At 52.3% G+C, this 19,949-nt stretch overlaps 1 protein-coding gene across 2 annotated transcripts in view; it reads left to right on the top strand.

Annotated features, from left to right (window-relative positions):
• DDC (dopa decarboxylase) overlaps positions 1 to 19,949 on the top strand; it is an 84,343-nt gene that overhangs the window by 47,303 nt on the left and 17,091 nt on the right. For both annotated transcript variants that reach the window (XM_019451026.2, XM_053897399.1), the window contains exons 8-10: positions 3,829 to 3,923; positions 9,066 to 9,133; positions 18,964 to 19,040. In XM_019451026.2, coding sequence (XP_019306571.2) covers positions 3,829 to 3,923; positions 9,066 to 9,133; positions 18,964 to 19,040 — 240 coding nt within the window. The remainder of the gene's footprint in view (positions 1 to 3,828; positions 3,924 to 9,065; positions 9,134 to 18,963; positions 19,041 to 19,949) is intronic.

The following is a 19,949-nucleotide window of genomic DNA, read 5'->3' as shown; positions in this document are numbered from 1 at the left end:
CAGGGCCCCTGATCACGATCACGTCTTGGTGGCTTATGCTAGACAGCACTCCACCTGTGGGCACTGGCCCCGTCTGCATGACCCCGCCTCTCCTCACAGGGACCCCCTTGTGCCCACACTCGCACAGCTGGTGGCAGTGGTGACGGGCACGGCTTCAGGCCGTGGGCCCTCAGTTCCAAGCTTTGTCCCCCCGTCTGTATGGGGGGCGAGGAAGCAACACTTGTCATCGTCAAGCATCCAGGTTTCCCTCACAGGGCTCTTTAGAGGGGGCGTTCGTGCCCAGGAATCGGGTGAGACCCAGGGTAGCAGGTGTGCTGGGGACTGTCCGTGCTGAGGGGTGGCTGGCACGGGCGTGCCTGTTCCCACAGGATTTTTCTCCACCACATGTGATTTTTCACCACCACACTGGTGCAGAGCCCGGACTCAGAGGAGGGACTTGACCTACTGGCTCATGCCAGGTGGCCAGGGCATGGGCCTCGTGAGCTGCAAACCCTTGTGAGCTGGGCCAAGCCGCCGTGCACGCCTCTGACTCAGATGTCAGGCTGGGAACTGGACGTCCCACACGGGGGCCGGCTGATGTCTCCCCGGGGCTCTTGGATTTCGGGGATTGAGGGGTTCGGCAGGGCAGAGCCCACATGGCCCCACAGGCCCTGAGCTCCAGGCTGCCCACCTGCCCACCTGCCCAGGCAGAGGATGGCCCAGCTGGTACAGTGTAGGGAAGCCTCATGAGGAAACACGCAGGCGGCGGGGACTCGAGGGGTGGGAAGCCTGAACCTTCCCTTCCGAGGGTGTCCACAACCTCCCGGCCGAGGTTCGGCTCGCTTGGGTGCTGGGTAGACCTTGGCCTGTGACAGGCGGCCCCCACGGCCTGGCCTCGGGGTCTGTGACCACCTGGCCTCTAGAGATACCCGTGTTATCTGGAGGCACCAGATCGCTGCCAGCGGTCCCGTACAAGACACGGATGGAGAGCTGGTGCTCTTGGCTCTTTGCCTCCCTGTGGATGGAAGAGAAACCCACCTGGAACTCCCCTTTTCTTGGGCACCCGCGAGTTCCTTCTGCAGGAGTTTTGCGCCGACTGCAGGGACAGAGGGATCCTCGTGCCTCCGAGACCACCCTCAGGTTCACTAACCCTCCGGGAAGACTCACAGAATCCTCTGCAAGCATCTCATGGCCATGGTTTATTGCAGGCAGGAGGGGTGTGGGGCACAGTGTGGGGGGCGCCCAAACCCTTGTCCTCTCCCGTGAGGTCTGGGTGGCTGGCTTCCCCAGGTGTGATGACTGTACACATAGAGTGAGACCCCCCCCTCCATCAAGGAAGCTGGCCCAGCCCGCACCAATGGAGTTTTCTTGGGGCTCAGTCACTCGCTGCCCACCTGGTCGACCCTCAGTCTCCAGCTCCTGCTGGAGGTCCAGCTAACACCTGCCGTCACTCGTTCCTGCAGAAGTCAGAACTCATATGGCCCAAGGCCCCCATCATCAGTCACATTGTCGCACCATCAGGGGACCAAAGACCCAGGTGGGAAAGGACTCCTATCAGGCAGGGCCCTCCACGGCTAGCGGTCGCCTCTCTGGAGCCAAGAGCTCTTCTGGACTAAAGTTAAGTCCCTGCTGTGCACCTTCCCCTGGAGGACCCCTGTCCCTGCCCTTCCGAGGACCCCGTCTTTCCCTCCCACTGCCCCCCTCTGGGTCTCTGATACATTCCGGAGTGGCAGAGTCCTGGGGGCTGGCATCATCCTGGCCCCTTCCTGAGGGCTTGGGCCGAACTTCCTCTCTGTCTGTCCTGGAGCTGACCCAGCTCACATTGGAGGGGTTGTGGTTTCTTTTTGCCTTCCTTTTTTTTTTTTTTTTAATGTTTATTTGTTTTTGAGAGTGGGAGAAAGAGAAAGAGAGGCAGAGCGCGAGGGAAAGATCCCAAGCAGGCTCCTTGCTGTCAGCGCAGAGCCCATTGTGGGGCTCGAACCCCGTGAACCATGAGATCATGACCTGAGCCAAAATCAAGAGTTGGACGCTTAACTGACTGAGTCACCCGGGCGCCCCATGACTTGCGGTTTCTACTCTTACCAAACGGTCCTCTCACGAGGGTGATGGAGAAGTGGAAGAAAAGAGAGCCCTTTCTCTTGCTGCTGGAACCTGGTCCCCACCTCCTACCCTCATGGCTCGTGTCCTTCCTGACTTGGCTGCCTGTTCAGGCCTTGGGGTCCTGCCCTGCCTCACCTCTTCCCTCAACGGTTCTGAACGGAGACACATGGGAGTCTCAAAGTCCCCCGAGGGGCCTCTAACAGAGAACAAAGTTTCCTGACCAGTGCAAATGGCCCCCTGGAGAGCACAGAGTGGATGTGAGATTTCATGTCTGTCCTATAAGAGCCTCTGAAGTTTCCACCTGCCCACAGCCTACGGAGCCACAGCAGTCGCACAATAAGCAACGGGAGCACTGTTGTGTTCCAGACTGGCTGAGCGGTGGTTTCCAAGCAGAAATCCCACATCGTCCCGAGGCTCTGTGCTCTCACTGGCTCCCGGCCACATCCACGTGGGGCCCTGTGGTGCCAGGGAGACGGCTCCACAAAGGGACCAGCCCACACGCCCTTCGCCTGTGAGACGTGCCTCCGGGTACACAGAGCTCACCTTCACCGTGACCCTCGGTGGCACTATCGCGTGTCCTTGGAGCACATTTGGTCTGGATCCAACCGAGTGCTTTGATCCCTCCAATCCTGAAGCTCAGATGGAATCAAGGCTTTGAAACGCCTCTGAGAACTTGTGTCAGCAGAGCTCAGAGCCACCTGTCCCTCCTCACGGCATCAGGTGTGATTAGCGAGCATCACGCATGAGAAAGCGAGCCTTGCGCCTATCAGTCGGCACAGATGCATTTGGCAGGGGCTGACTGAGCCCCGCAGGTGGTGTCTTGACCCAATACGGGCAGGGCGCCTCCTCCCCACCAAGATGCCCCAACCTTTCGCGGTTACGTGTCTCGTGATGTGCTATGTGCCCAGCACCCACGGAGGGACTCATCGCGATGATCACCCTTATTTCTCACGACCCCAAACTAGGTGTGGTAATAGGCAGTTACAGGCGGTATCTTGTCTCTCCCTGATGTTCCAGGTGCGATTTTTATACCCGTTTGCCTGGGAGGGGGCTGAGTTTGAAAGGACGTAAGGCCATAGAGCTGCTGGGTCGTTGGAGGCAGGGGTTGAACCCAGACAGTCCCAACTGAGGGAGCAAATTTAATCAGGATGCTATTCCACCTGTAAAGTCAGACGTGGTGCCTTCCGGCCAGGCTATTCTGGTGTGGTTGGAAAGCAGAAATCACATCCCAAAGGAGCCTGGGGTGGTTGCAGATGGCCTAAAATAAGCGAGTATGCTTTACGGGGGGATGGAATGGGGGGGAGGGAGGTCACTGGGGCCACACACCCTGCTGATCCCCCAAGACTTTGTGGGGGAAGATTTTAGGACCGCTAATCCAGGAGAATGGGGAGCACATTCCCAGTGGGTGAAATGGCGGAAGACAGAGAAAGGCGGTGTGACTGCGAAACAGGCGCCCCAAGGGGTAGGGCGGGCTGAGCCCTTAGACCATGAGCATCCACCTTCAAGTCAAGCAGGGCGGGGGATCCCATTTTCCTTCCTTCAAGTCCACACATTCACTGAGCACCTTGTCTGTGCTCTGCCACAGTCTGGGGTCAGCCACCCTCAGTTTCGTTGCCTTCAGACTCAAGGAGCCAGTTAGGGTCCACCATCGGGCCAGCAAATGCTGTTGATAGACCGTATGCAGCAAGTTATCAGGCCCCCGTGAGGAGGGCATCCACTGGGAACTCACAGGTCACCTCTGGATTTCAGGTAACAAGGAGGACATGTGGCTGCACATCGACGCTGCCTACGCGGGCAGCTCCTTCATCTGCCCTGAGTTCCGGCATCTTCTGAATGGAGTCGAGGTAGGTCGTGCTCTTTATCTTTAAGAAGATCACTGTTGAAAAGTGCTCTGCTGTCAGTGACATGTTCTCGCGAGGAGGTGACGTTCCATTTCTCATTGCTGGGGTTCATTGCAGCAGACAGCGTCCAAACACATTCCGAGATCGTCAGAAATTAGACTTCCTTATGATGGCGGTTGAGAATCTTCCCAGTCCTACGGCCGGTCTTCTCAAAATACACCGGACGTTTACAGCCATTTTTCAGTCTGCACGGGTCCTGGGCAAGGGTCTCATGACAGGATAAATGTTAGCACTGTGGGGAAACATTTAGGAAGGAAATAAGATCTTAATGCATTTCAGATCAAGAAGTAATGTACAAGGGCACCTGGGTGGCTCAGTCGGTGAAGTGTCCGACTTCGGCTCAGGTCACGATCTCACGGTTTGTGGGTTTGAGCCCCGCGTCGGGCTTGCGCTGACAGCTCAGAGCCTGGAGCCTGCTTCAGGTTCCGTGTCTCTCTCTCTCTTTCTCTCCCTCTGCCCCTCCCCTGCTCTTTCTCTCTCTCTCTCTCTCTGAAAAATAAACATTTAAACAAATTTAACAAAAAGAAGTAATTTATAAGGCCAACCTACAACCCTATTCGATCTGGTTCAATATGATAGTCTATTCTGACCATGCAGTGGGCATGGTGTTGACTTATTGAACAAGCAGCCACAGGTGCACTCAAATATCTTCTACTGCTTCTGGAAGTTGTAAAATGTGGCTTGTAATGCCCCTCAAAACACCTGCCGCTTCTGAGAACTAGTAAGCAAAACTATCAGCCAGTGCTCTGCTGCAGAGAGCCATGTGGCACAGACTAGAGGTGAGGACACGACGTGATGGTCGTGCTCTGATGTGTGATTTCAGACTCAAGGAGGATTTCGCTGTTGGCGGAGGCTCAGGGGCGGCAACGTTCCTCTCGGCCAGGAACTCAGTTGTAGCTGCAGGAAAGGGTCCAGAGAGAGCGACTTTGCAGGGAGTCCGGGAGAAGGAGACAGTGAGTCACTGGGGCCTCAGCGTTGGCTCTGTGCTCGGGGTCACGGGTTTCACGAGCCCCGGGGCCACACGCGGTGCAGGGATTACGGGCACGGCCTTTGCCATTAAGTGACTGTTTGAATCCCAGCTTTACCCTACGACTAGCTGTGTCCCTGTGGGCACGTTAGTACCCTCCCTCCACCTCAGGGTTTTGGAAGTGATCCCTCCTCCGAGGGGGTGTTGTAAGGATCAGGAGTTAATCATATTGAAAGGGCTTAAAAAGCAGCGTCTGGCACACGGCAAGGGCTGTGCGTGAGTTGGATTCTGTGATTTCGCCATGGCTGAGCAGACCGTCCCTCCAAACCTCTCTCTGCTCTCGGGCCACGCTGCCCATTCATTTGCTGATTACTCATGTGGATTCTCATGGGGCCATAATACCAGAAAAAGGGGTGTCAGGTATAGAATACCAGTGTTCCCCTCTTAGAAAAGAGTACCCTCTTATTACCAACGAATGAAATAGCATTCTGGTTCCTACCTCCTTCACGTCACATTCATTTATGTACTCTCTCACTCGGTATTTGCTTATTGATCGCTGAATACGGGCCAGTCCTCAGATCCGTCCTGGGGAGGGAGGGGCACGTGGGGCTTCCAAAGGCCCCGATAAATATTGGGGAGGGGGGTTGTGGCCTATGAGGAGTTCTGGTAACCATGCTGACGGCCAGCCCTCTGGGGTTCGCTGCCCGTAGCCGGTTTTGTGGGTGTTTGGGGCTGGGAAACGACAGACAGACCTCTTTACCAACTGCACACCTCGCATCACAGAGACGGTACACATCACTGGCAGGGGAGGGCATCTGTCCCTGCAGCCTCGGGGGACAGAAGGCAAAGCCATCTTCGGGGATGTGTGTGCCTGTACCCAAGGCCTGGTCTTTCTACATATCAGGTTTAGGATTGCACAATCTTTTCCCTGTGAACCCAGGACTTGGGTCTTTGGCTTTCTTGGGGGGGTGCTTGTCGGGGGGGACTAACTGTCAGGCCACCGCGGAGCTGGGCACTCTAGCAAGATCCTATCTGCCAGCGGCAGACGGGATTTCATGCCCGACGCTGAGTCATTTCCGTGTCTCCTGCATTGTTCTCTTCTGGCGAAGGCCTTCCTGCTCGGCTGGTCAGATAAGGGGCCTGCAATATCCTGCGAGGCCCCAGCCCCGAGATAACATCCCGTCGCTCTGCCAACAGGAGGAGCACACAGCGGTCCGGTAATGAAAGACGATCAAACAGACCAGCCCCTCCGGGAGGGAACTAATACAATTCTCGGCAAACAAAGCCCATCTTTCACGTGTTGTCTCCTTTTATCAACAAATGAAACCCGTTGTCCTTTCCCGTGTCTTGCTCCAAGTCACTTTGATTGAAACCTGGAAGGAAATGAATGTCCTCCCCGCCGCCCCGAGTGGGGGTTGACGTGCGAGGCGGCCGTCAGCCGAGCGGACGTCTCCGGGGTGGCGCGGCACCCCCCTGGCCCCTGGTGCCCTCGCTGCCTCCCTGGAACCAAACAGAGAAGAGGCCGGAGGCGGGGAGAGATTTCAGCCGCCTGTCAGACTGGGACCTTTATCTCTGCCGCTGCCTTTAACTCTGCTTCCGCTGGGGATTTATGCGTGTGGCTGCATCCCTGGGCCTCCAGCTGGGCCCAGGTCTGCGCATCAGCCTGACGATAAACCTGGGCATGCCTTTGGAAGGATGTGAGAACTCCCCACTTATGATAGCTCCGTGGAAACACAGAGCGCCCTCCTCGGCCAGTCTCGGTTGTTGAGATCTTATTTTCTGCTTGGAAATGCCGCAGCACCTAAAATTGATGAACTCGGTTATTGCCTTTAAAAATAAAGACGAAGAGGGGCGCCTGGGGGGCTCAGTCGGTTAAGCGTCCGACTTCGGCTCAGGTCATGATCTTGCGGTTCGTGCGTTTGAGCCCCGCGTCAGGCTCTGTGCTGACAGCTCGGAGCCTGGAGCCTGCTTCGGATTCTGTCTCTCCCTCCCTCCCTGCCCCTGCCCCACTCATGACTGTCTCTCTCTGTCTCTCATAAATAAATAAATAAATGTTAAATTTTTTTTTTTTTACATTTACTTATTTTTGCGAAACAGAGTGAGACAAAGCGTGAGTGGGGGAGGGGCTGAGAGAGAAGGAGACACAGAATCCGAAGCAGTCCAGGCTATCAGCACAGAGCCCGACGCGGGGCTCGAACCCACGAACTATGAGATCATGACCTGAGCTGAAGTTGGACGCTCAACCGATTAAGCCACCCAGGCGCCCCCCAGTTTTTTTTTTTTTAAAGATGAAGATGTTTAGGTACACAGGAAGAATAGTTGGTAATTACGTTGGTGTTGGTGAAAGAACCAACCAGTGAAATAAAAATTGGGGTGATCCCAATTACCACCGGTTAGGCATGAAGTTTTCACCCTCCCAAAGCTCATGATGATATGCGTATACCAAGAACTTTGCCAGTTCGTGATGTTGAGGAAGCTGCTGGCAGGAAGTGTTTCATAGGCCAGATCGGTACGATGTCCTGACATAGTACATGCGAATTAGTATTCCACTTATTCCAAATAATCTCGTAGTTTGAAAGGTAGATACATTTCGTTCATTCACTCATTCATTCATTCGCTCACTCATTTATATTTGAGAGAGAGAGAAAGAGGGAGACAGAGAGAGGGCACAGGCTCCTGTGCATGCACACGCACACAAGAGCGAGGAGAGGGGTTGAGAGAGAGGGAGAGAGAGAATCCCAAGCAGGTTCCACATTCAGCGTGGAGCCCAATGCGGGGCTCGATCCCACGACCCCGAGATCATGACCTGAGCTGAAATCAAGAGTCAGGTGCTCAACTGACTGAGCCCCCCAGGCGCCCTGGTAGATACATTTTATATGACTCCAGACTACATACGTTGGTAAGCGTGCGACATAAAATATCGATAACGTCTCATTTTATGAGGAAAAGTCCAACTGTGAGTTTTCCAGATTAAAAATTGGAGCTTTGCATTTCAGAGCAGGAGATCCCCCAGAACGTGATCCGGGTCCCATTGCTGCTGGGGACGGGTGTCCTCCCAGGGCACAGCAACTCTCCGCATCCTTTTTTGGGGTTGCGCTCAGATTATCTTTTGGGAGTCAGCATATGTTGAACGATCCAAGGTCCTCAAAGTGCTTCCCTCATTTCAGATGTGATGGCCCTACCCCAAGTTTAGGGTTAGCAGTAAATGAAAGTGCGTGTTCATACGAAGGTTCTCGATTGTCTCATTCCAGCCCCTCACTTATTTCTCGTAGAGTTATTGCACCAAGGGCCCCCGGCCAGATGTGGAAGCACTGAGGCCAGAGTCTGGGGCTTTTAGTCCAAAGCTCTTTCTGTCCTAAAAAGAATGAGATCCTTCATATCACCCTTCATGCAAACACTTTCTGGATTTCTTCTGGGTGCCTGGCACCACGCCCCAAGGAGTGCCAGCAGTCCTGACGGCCTCCATGCCCCAGGGCCTCATGCCTCGCTCCGGTTTCCGTGGGGTGACCCTGTGCAGGCAACTCCAGCCGGACTCAGCGAGCACCGCCCCCTCCTCTGAGCAGTGAACCCAAGTCATGGTCCCCGACGCTCACTTTCACGTTGCATTCTGATGACGGCTCTCCGGTCAGACCTTCCCGATTCACCAGGAGCTGTCAGAAGTCCGTAGCCGGCCCAGCACCAGGCTGGCTCACTGGCCGCCGATCAGCCAACAGTCACAGCACAGCACCCGACCTGGCGAGTTTACCCCATGCCAGGAGCTGGGCTGAGGAGTTCGTGGCTGTGATGCCACGATTTCTCCATAAAATAGACATTCCCGTTCCGGTGCACACAGAGTAAGCTGTTGAGCTGGGATCAAACCCCCAAATGTCTGGCTTCAAAGCTGCCCTCCTCACTTTGGGTGTCAGCCCGCAGTCAGGTCCGTAGCAGCTCGAGGGATCCCGAGTGTGATTTGTTATCCCCATTTAAACATGAATATGAAGACACGTGGGGAGGTCACGTGGTCGCCCAGCGGGTTCCAGAGTCCAGACCCTCGCAGCTGTGAATTACTGTGCAGGGAGTCTTGTACAACTAGACGTTAGTAACGGAAGTGGCTTCTTTTTGTTATTTCTCCTCGGCAGTTTGCAGACTCATTTAACTTCAATCCGCACAAATGGATGCTGGTGAATTTTGACTGCTCTGCCATGTGGTAAGTTTCCCCCACGGCTACATGTCAGTTACCCCATGCGCACCGCACTTTCCCCGAGTGGCCTTGTGGGAAAGAAGCCTGGCAGGTGAGGAGGATGCCATCGCTGGGCCATCTCACGTGTTACCTGCTCACTGCTTGCTTCCATGCTGAACCAGGGGCGGGATTCTTGCCCAACCTTACCTGACTGTGAACTGCTGATAAGAACATATTAGTGCGAGCCATTGGCACAAGGAGAGAAGGTTAATACAGCAAAATCTGTAGTCTGACCTACCTAGTGTTACCAAAAACAACGCAAGGACATTTCAGGACGTATTTCTAATTCGGTTGTTTCTGTGTCTTTCTTCGTAGATTGTTAATGAGTCTAAGGGCTTGAACACATTTGTTAAGGAAAAATAAAAGTAATCCCTTTTCCCATGAGATTCTCTGAAAATTCTTAATAGCGTGCCAGAATTATGTTGGTTCTATTTAGAGCAAGAAAAAGAATTCAGAAATGAAAGTGGGTAATATTCCATCATGTAGATGATTTTTAAAGAAATAGCGGTCACTGGGAGCAGTGTGGGAACACAGGGTAATGGTTCTGCTATGTTCATTGCACTAAGAAGGAGGTAAATCAACCTTTGGACTGGGGGGGGGGGTTTGCATGTGCAAAATCATTCGGCATGTAATTGCATCAATGAGTTCTCACCTTGGAGGGGTGAAGAAAGCAGTTCTCATCTGACCCAACCGAAGTCTGTTCTCCCGGTTTACTGTGCGACCAGTGTGCCCCTTGACTAGTTTGTCTAAAGATTAAACCATATCTTCAGTGCTTTACTAAAAAATTGGTTCAAATCAATTCTTTTTTGTCTGCCTTGGACTGAAACTTTGATATGTGATTTTAAAGCCCACTGGTGGGCCCATTCTAGACGTGGCTTCGTCCGAAATACGAGTAAGGATCTTATAAGCTATAGCTGTTATGAACCTCAGTGTTCTTTCGTGTTCTTGTGGCTGCGTTTGTCTATTTTAACTGGAATGCTAAAGAATGGTTCATACGGTGTGTCCAAAGACCCTCTCTTTGAGCTTTAATTGGCATTGAAATGTAATTCTGCTCTGCTGGTGTGTTTGGTCAGATTGTGGCTCGTGGGCACAGAGCTGGCACAGAGCCAGTAGAGGGCCCTTTCGCCTTTATTTGGGGAGGGGTGGTGGCCCCTGTGTGAGCTGACGCAGGAGCACACAGGGTCCTTAGCTGGCAGTGAGGCATCGGGCCAAGAAAGCCCACAAAAAGACCGGAGGGTTGTCGGGGGTAAAGTGATGGGGACCACCAGGAGGTGGCGGCCAGAGGGCCTCACAGCATTCCCAGGTGTTTCACTGATGACCTGGGGAAAATAATATCAGAGACGGCTGTTTCCATGGGCGGCCCTCGACGCCCTTTCTGTAACGTAAATCACTGGAGCTCCGGGGCATCCAGCCCCCTCACGCATGGGGCAACTGAGGCTACGAGGGACCAAAAGCATTTGGGACCGCGATCTGTGATCACACACTGAGAGGTGGTAGGGATGAATATAACAACATGGCGTCCTGCCCTTGGGTCCAAAGAGCCAGTGAGCCAGTTAAGGACGAGAGAGGACAGCTTTGTCAGCGGCGTGGTTGGGAAGGGCCCGAGCCCCTCACGGGGCGTAACCAGGCTGCCGGGGTCGCTCGGGAACAAGAACGTCTTGTCCGGTTGAGGCAGCAGCCCGCAAAGGGGAAGCCTGACAGAGCGGACGTGATGTGGAGGAGAGACACGGGGCGCACAGGGTGAGGCCACATCACTGGGAGAAGGACAGAGGGTGAAGCTGATTGTCCGCTGAATAAAATCAAATATAAGATATAAGGGCAACACCCAGTGTTTGAGGTTTTACCCCAGAGGAGGGCAGTCAGTTATCCCCGGGGCTGGAGGGGACACGGGAGAGGGTCATGAGTTGAGGCCACATGAACACATGGGTCCAATGTTAAATTGCAACAGAGAATGTGCTTTCTGTGTCCTGAGCCGCTGGGGTCCTGGACGGAATGGTTGTCGAGGATTTTGGGGTGATTTTGTGAGTGTGGGAAAATCGCTCCTACCCCAAACCGGGGGTGCAGCCCTTGATTTCACGAGCGTGTGGATTGGGTGACGGAGTTGGATGTGGAAGGATCTACGTTTCAAGACAAAAGTAGCCCCTGCCTGCTGTTTGAGGCACTGTGCCAGGGACGCTGTGACAAACCACCGCGCGCCACAGAGACGTATTTCCTCCTCATTCTGGAGGCTGGAAACCAGAGACGGGGGCCCAGGTGGGCGGGTCTCTGCTGACGCCTCTCTACCTGGCATGCCGACAGCCGCCTTCTTCCTGTGTCGGCACTCGGTCTTTCCTCTGTGGGTCTGTGTCCTCTTCTTAGGGACACACTGGTCACGTTGGCTTAGGACCCAGGCACGTGACCTCATTTTAACCTCCTTGCCTCTGTCCCCATGCGGTCACATTCTGAGGTCCTGGGGGTCAGGGCTCCAGCAGGTGAATTGCGGGCTGGGGACACAATTCAGTCCGTGATGGTGCTCGCAAGAAATTACTAGATAAAACCATAAGGCTAACATTTAGGAATTTAAACCAGGTCAGCTTATTTTAAACCATATACTTAATCATGCCACCCACTTCCTGATTGGTTTATTTGATTCTTATCAAACTTGATGTTTTCTTTTGATCTTGCTATACCCAACCACCTGCTTGCTCTCTCTCTCTCTCTCTCTCTCTCTCTCTCTCTTTTTACTACAAAGAAATTGCTCTCTCCTTTTGGTGGGGACGATGTTTAGCATTGCCCTGCTTGCAGAAGGCCCTTCCCACAGATGTCCTACCCCCACCGGGGGCTGCACCGTGGTGGTGCTGAGGGACCAGGGTCCGAGTTGGGGCAGTGCCATCCAAACCAAGAATAACAAGGAGGAGGAGAGGTCTGATTGCATTGGAAAGCATTTGATTTTGAGCACTGTGGACCTCACACCAGAGGGCTGTTATCTCTGGGCTCTAGAGGTCTCAGCCGTGGGACAGAGTTTCCGGTAAATGCAATACAGCCAACGTGAAATGAGAAACTGAATAAAATCGAGTCCAGGCCAATGCAGCTTGAGGTCCAGCAGGCGAAGGGCTTGGGAAGAGAGAAGGCAGAGGTTCAGAGAAGCTTGGAGACAACAGGGAGCTGGAAGGCCGAGGGGGAATGTGTGAGTGGGAGGCCTCCATGGACCCATTCATTCTCTGCCCAATTGTTGGACACGGAGAGCTCAGGGAAATTCTATTTGGTGACATGGCATTTGACAAAGGGCCACACGAGGTGACAGAATAAGCAGTGTGCGTACCTGGGCCGGGTGGGTGGTGAGGACCGGCAGTGCAAAGGCCCGGAGACAGATGCGTGCACCACAGTGAACTCAGGTGAATGCCACTGAAGATCATTCAGGTGGTCGACGTGGATTTAAATTTGTTTTGAGTCCGCTCTCCACGTGTAAAAGTTGGCATTTTTACAGAAAGAGGCAGCTTTTTAATGTGTCACTAATTAATGAGAGCACTTACAGCACCGTTGCTGGGGCTGAGCGCTTGGTCCTGTGGCCAGCGTGACCTTGTGCACAGGTGAGGCCAGGCTCCCAGAGCATGTGTACTTTAAAGATGATAGCTATACCACAGCTAAACTAATGTAGGAATTGTTCTTCCTGATTTTATGGATGAGGCAACCGGGATTCTGCTTACGGACACACAACTCTCTTCCATGCCATGGCCACAAATGTTTAAGAGACGGAGAGAGAGAGAGAATCCCAAGCAGTTTCCGTGTCGTCAGCACAGAGCCTCACGCGGAGCTCAAACTCACGAACTGTGAGATCGTGACCTGAGCCGAAATCCAGAGTCCAACGGTTAACCAACTGAGCCACCCAGGCGCCCCGCGATGACGTGAGGTTTTAAAGACGGAGTAAAGATCGTCAGATGCAGAATCACGAGTCTCACAGGATGCCAATTAAGAACACACACAGGAAAGCGAACACACATTTTACAAACACGCAGCTAGATGACAGGCATTAGCATTGTTCCGGGTGGATATGGGGGAAACTGGAGAACGAGAGCTGTTCTTTGGGGCGGCTGAGGCAAAATCAGGCCCCGTTGTGTCTCCGTTCTTGTTCGGGCTGATCCCACTTTCCCTCTGACTACCGAAACTAGTCCTGGATTTTAGCCCAGGCATGGACAGCCCAAAGGCCAAACAGGAAGAGATGGACTGAAGCCACCTTCCCCTGTTTGTCTACCTGAGCTGTGGGTCCCCAGCACTCTCCCCCGCCCCTCTCCCCGCTCCAAGGTGGGTGGTCCCTCCCCAAGGTGGGTGGTCCCTCCCCAAGGTGGGTGGCCCCTCTCTAAGGTGGGTGGTCCCTCTCCAAGGTGGGTGGTCCCTCTCCAAGGTGGGTGGTCCCTCCCCAAGGTGGGTTGTCCCTCTCCAAGGTGGGTGGTCCCTTCCCAAGGTGGGGTGGTCCCTCTCCAAGGTGGGTGGTCCCTCCCAAGGTGGGTGGTCCCTTCCCAAGGTGGGTGGTCCCTTCCCAAGGTGGGTGGTCCCTCTCCAAGGTGGGTGGTCCCTCTCCAAGGTCGGTGGTTCCTCCCCAAGGTGGGTGGTCCCTCTCCAAGGTGGGTGGTCCCTCTCCAATGTGGGTGGTCCCTCTCCAAGGTGAGTGGTCCCTCATGCTCATGGACAGTGTGGTGACGGGCATTGGGCAGACAGTGAAGGCCGAGAGCCTACTCAGAGCCTTCTGCTCACTGTCCTGAACATCCATGGACTCAAATACCTATGTTTTGCTATTCCAAGAGGTTATTGCAATAAAATGAGGTGTCAACACAACAGAATACAGGTGGCAAGACGCTCATTAAAAACCAGATTTCGGAAGGGGCACGCATCTCTTTAGACCCCCTAAGAGCTGAAAGCAAACAAATCATCCTAAACTGGGAATTTTTTTATAGACGTATTTAAATTTTTTGCTCATACGACAAGTAAGATATAAATGGATTTTTTTTTTTTGATTGCTCTCACTGGCTGTTTTGTACTTCTTAAAATCAGAAGAGTCTCTTTTTTGTTTAATGAAATTTTACCAGTGGTTAGTCTGTAATTTAAAGTAAATACATTGGTTATTTTCTCTAAATATTGAAATGGACAAGATAATTGGAGTTTCTAAAACCTGCACGTCATTATAAGCACAGTGAATACATTTCATAATGATTTCATTATTCTGTTCATAAGTTTTTTTATTGTTCATTTGGTGTTTTGAATCTTTTATATGTAAATATAAGCCGTTCTGCTCAGACCTTACTATCTCTTTAGCATCAGATTTTTCTCCAAAGAAAGCCTCAGATTCACCCAGGACATGTTTTAGTCTACCTTTTTTTTTTAATTTTTTTTTTTTAACATTTATTTTATTTTTGAGACAGAGAGAGACAGAGCATGAATGGGGGAGGGTCAGAGAGAGGGAGACACAGAATCTGAAACAGGCTCCAGGCTCTGAGCTGTCAGCACAGAGCCCGACGCGGGGCTTGAACTCACGAACTGCGAGATCGTGACCTGAGCCGAAGTCGGCCGCTTAACCGACTGAGCCACCCAGGCGCCCCTAGTCTACCTTTAAAAAGAGGCTTGATGTCTTTTTGCAAATAAAAATTAAGTTTTATCACAAATAGTTTCACAGCGTTTGCACGCTTCTGTTACACTGGGTTTCTTGGGAAGATGGTCAATCACTGTAGTTATGTAACACTTGATTGTAGAACTTGCTTTATAAGTGCTAATGCACAGTTTTCTACGTATCTTTTTGGTTTCTTTGCACTTTGGTGCCGTGCCACGTCTTGAAAGTTTTCTTGGTCACCAACTGGCACCAGGACGTACCATGAGCCCTCATTCCATGAGCCTTCATTCCGTGAGCCTTACGCAGTATTGTAGGCTTAGAAAAAGACAATGTAGACTCCCAAACAACACAGGAGTCCCCTTCCCCCATCCCCCAGGACCCTCCCTCAGGAATATGTCTGGTGGCAGGGGGACAGTTTCTGTCCCATGAGGCCCATTCAGCGGGAGGTGACACGGCCACCTTCACAGGCCGGTTCTGTGTGTGCCCGCGTGTGCGCGTATGCGTGTGTGGGGGTGCAGGTGTGTGTGTGTGTGTGTGCTCACACACATCTCTCTGTTTAAATAGACTTCCTTTTTAAAAAAAAATTAAAAACATATTTTTAATGTATATTTATTTTTGAAAGAAAGAGAAAGAGAGGCGGGGGAGGGGCAGCGAGAGGGGGAGACACAGGATCGGAAGCAGGCTCTGGGCTCTGAGCTGTCAGCACAGAGCCCGACGCGGGACTCAAACTCAAGAACTTCTGAGATCGCCACCTGAGCCGAAGTCAGACACTCAACCGACTGAGCCACCCAGGTGCCCTTCAAAATTTTTTTTAAGTGTTTACTTATTTTGGAGAGAGAAAGCACAGAGGAGGGACAGAAAGAGAGGGAGACAGAGTTACCTAGAGCTAAAGTGGGCTTTGTGCTGACAGCAAGAGAGCCTGATACAGGGCTTGAACTCACAAACTGTGAGATCGTGACCTGAAATGAAACCAAAAGTTGGACGCTTAACTGACTGAGCCACTTGGGCACCCCAAACTTCCTTTTTTTTTTCTTAAAGCAAGAAGCTCTTATTTATTTATTTTTATTTTATTTCATTTTAGAGAGAGGGAGAGAGCGCATGATCGGGGAGAGGGGCAGAGGGAGAGAGAATCCCGAGCAGGCTCCACACTCAGCACAGAGCCTGAGGCAGGGCTGGATCTCAAAACCCTGGGATCATGACCTGAGCCATAATCAAGAGTCGGACACTCAACCGACTGAGACACCCAGCCCTAAATAGCCTTCCTTTTGCAACACTGTCAAACGTCATGCCCAACGTTGCCTACGAATGTCCGCATTCAATGGCCACAACAAGCATATGAATATGCTCCAGAATAAATAGAAAAATGCCCCAAATCTTACAGCTATTAAAGACAATTATATACAACTACTTTAATATAGCTATATTCGATATAGTTATTAAATTATTGTCAGAAGTTAAATTTTTCACACAACGGAAGCATCCAAATTCTCCTGAGAGCAAACTCTACCAAGCTGTGAAGGCATTTATCAGTCTGATCATAAATGTACCTCACAGAAAACAGTAAGGAGGACACACTCCCACTGTCATATCGTAAGTTAGGCCATCTTGGATTCCAAAACCAGATGAGAGGCTGAGGGAACAAAAAAAGGTATGGAGAAAGAAAAGAAAAGAAAAGAAAAGAAAAGAAAAGAAAAGAAAAGAAAGAAAAACAAAGTTTGTTTCACTCACAAATTCCAATATGAAAATTTTGAAGTCAAATATTAGCATGTAGTGATGTTTAAGGAAAACGAGATAGTATATCATGACCAAATGTGTTTATTCCAGCTACTCTGGGGTGGTTCACAGCTATTAGAAGGTTTTGAAATGTCATGTGCCATGTAAAGAGTCAAGGAGGGAAGAGTCATCATTGTATTAGATGCAGAAAAAGCATCAGGTGAAATTCTACATCCCCGCGAAACAGAAGTTTTAAGTAAAATAGGAACAGAAGGGAACTTTCTCAATCTGATGAGAGATATCTACCAAAAATATTACAGGAAACCTATTCTTTTTTTTAACGTTTATTTATTTATTTTGAGAGACAGAGAGGCAGAAGAGAGGGAGAATCCCAAGCAGGTTCCACACTCAGAGCCCAATGTGGGGCTCGACCTCACAGACCGTGAGATCATGACTGGAGCCAAAATCAAGAGTCAGACGCTTAACCGACTGAGCCACCCAGGCGCCCCCTGATGTGATTTATCTTTGAGCAACTTATTAGAAACCATTTAGAAACGTGCACCATTTAGAAACATGCAAAACAATACCATAGGTTATGAAAGAATTTGTGCAGAGAATTCTGTAGAACTCTCTGGGAGTGGCAGACCCACAGGCGGCCCCGTAGCCTCCTCCCAGGATGGCAAGGCGAGGGACCCACAGATTTAACAGTGCTCGGGTTTTGTGTCATACTCAGCGAGCTGCGGGTATTATTATTTACACTTTTTTGCATGGCTTTAACACCGCGCAAATGTTTTGATTAAAAACACACGGGCTCCGGGGTCATCGCTGGCCTCAGTGGGAAGGAGAATGTGATCTTCATTTACAAAGGACGGAGTTCTACCCCCTTCTCTCTCACTGTCCCTCTTTAAGACTACTCACAGAGCGTTCTCCGGTACAGAGAGACCAAAGGGAGCTGTGCCAGGGCTCCCTCGTATACTGCCCAGAATGTACTAGAATTCCTAGATGCCCGTGCATAAGGTCAGGTGCAATCCATTTTCTTGCACAGGTCAAAGGCCAAGCCAGCCCCCGACAGCTTATTATTGCTTACTGACATAGTCTGCCTTCTAACTCTTTGAAGAAATAACACTTCCATTGCTTTTCCTAAGTACATCTGGGCTCTTGGTCCTTCCTCGTTGTGGCTGAGTCACATCCCGACGTGCTATTTCATGCTTTCTGGTTTTCTCTCGCACGGACTCGTCCACACGGTATTTGCGTTCAAGCCCAAGCTACTGTCAGACGGACGTTTTTTCCCCGGTTTGCCCTAAGGATGGTCCATTTGCCATAAAATTGCTTTGAGATGGTGTCCATGCTGCCAGATGAGGCAGAGAGGAGATTATCATCAGGCTCAGACCTCAAACCCCAGCCCAGAGGAGAGTGGTGACCTGGGTTATCCGGGACCATCATTTGTACCGAATCTGAGGGTGGTTCATGGTAGGAACGCCTCACCTCTGGCGCCTGTTCATCCCGCACACGCTGGTGATGCCTGCCAGTGGCCCGATGCCAAGCCTGGACCGACAGAGGGGACAAATGTTCCCCTGTTGGGTTTTGCTTCCTGACGCCAGTTCACCAGCTCTCTGGACACCAACTGGGCGTCCCGTAATGGGACTCCATTCTGATGCTAACCATCTGGAGTCCCCACAGACCCCACAGGTAGAGGGGCTCGGTCCCACAAGGTCCAAAGGTTCCCGCCCTTCTGTCCAGCTTGCTGTAAAGTTGGGGGTTCCTGCGAACCCCCCGCTCCTTCAGATTTGATAATTTGCTAATAGCTTTGAGCGCTCAAAAAGTTGCGCGACTTACATTTGCTGATCTGTCACAAAGGAAACAAGCGAGCAGCCAGAGGGAAGGGATGTGCAGGACAAGGTATGGGTGTGGGTAGAGGACACAGCCTCCCTGTCCTCCCCGGCTGCGGCTCCGTCCTGGCACGTTGATGTATCACCAACCCCGTCCTTCACCACGTAGGTATGGTTGATTGCGTCGTTGGTCATTGGTGGTTAACTCAGTCTCAAGTCCCTCCCTCTCCTGTGACCGCCCCCACCCCAGAGACGGGGTAGGGCTCAGAGTTCCAGCCTCAAATCTCCTTGGTTTCCCTGGCAACCGGCCCCCAGGGGGCCCTGAAGCTCCCCAGGGGGCAGGGGGAGGACAGTCACCTGTCCTCTCCTTGGCTTACCAAAGCCATTCTTCACCCTCCAAGAGATTCCAAGGGTTTTAAGAGTTGTGTGCCAGGAACCAGGGATGGAAAGCAAAGATTTATTTTTTATGATGCCACCCCCTCAGGTGCTGGGGTCCTGTGGGTGTCGGGCACCCAGGTGAGGGATGCGCTGGCAGAGCGGGGTCCCAGGGAAACGTCCCAAAGCGGGTGTGCCTGTGCTGAGCCTGCTGGAAGAGGGACCAGGAGGGAGGGGCTGCGGGGGGCTTGTCCCAGTGGCTTCCTCATTAAGCCCCACCCTGTGTTCTCTCAAACCAGGGTGAAAAAGAGGACAGACCTAATCGGAGCCTTTAAGCTGGACCCTGTCTACTTAAAGCACAGCCATCAGGACTCAGGTACTCTGCGGGGGGGGGGGGGGGGGGGTCCCTGCTTTCTCGGTGTTCTGGTTTTGTTTTCAGAGCGCCCTTTCTGCCAGGAGCCAGAGAGGAAGGTTCCAGTCCACAGAGACCAGACCATGGGAGCTGCCTCCCCAGGAGGGTGGTGAGGGGTGGGGAGGGCTGCCTCGGTGTCCCCCCCCGCCCCCGCTCCAGAACTGCTCAGTGCAGGAGCCGGGGAGGGCAACCACACGGCCAGGGGGCACAGCTTTCCATGTGGGGTGGACACCTCCTGGGTAGAATCCTTAGAAAGAATGATTGCCCTCGTGTCTGAGAACGTATGTCTGCTTATACCCATACCACCATGGGGAAGAGAGCTTAGGGGGACGGGGTGGGGAGGTGCTGGGGGTTCAGGGAGTGAAGGGAAAACCGGATGACTCCCAGGCAGGGAACACACGGCCGTGTGCCTCTCATCCATTGGACTTTCAAACCTGCACTCTGTACGGGACATGAGCCACCTCTGTGCCTACGGAGTCTGGGGGGGAAGCCTGGGCAGGTGGCTCTCCGAGGCCACAGTGGGGCTCAGACACAGATGCTGGAGGGATTCCTCCAGGGCCTCCTCGTGCAATCACCTGTCATGCAACACAATTCCTAGAAAACGCAAAACAGCCCCTTCATTTTCATTAGAGAGAGAGAGAGAGAGAGAGAGAATCCCAGGCAGGCTCTATGCTCAGAGCAGAGCCCAATGCAAGGCTCGATCCCATGGCCCTGGGATCACGACCTGAGCTGAAATCGAGAGTCGGACGCTCAACCGGCTGAGCCACACAGGTGCCCCTCTCTGAGATTCTTGTCAAAGATATAAGAGTTGCATATTGAGAAGAATGATCCCAGCAATACAAAAGTTGTTTGGTTTTTTAGTGCAGGGAATGA

This window comes from Panthera pardus, unplaced genomic scaffold (assembly GCF_024362965.1).
Source record: "Panthera pardus isolate Hobbes unplaced genomic scaffold, ASM2436296v1 HiC_scaffold_8, whole genome shotgun sequence".
Lineage (NCBI taxonomy): Eukaryota > Metazoa > Chordata > Mammalia > Carnivora > Felidae > Panthera > Panthera pardus.
Note: the sequence above shows the minus strand (reverse complement) of the source record. Positions and strands in the feature narration are given on the sequence as shown.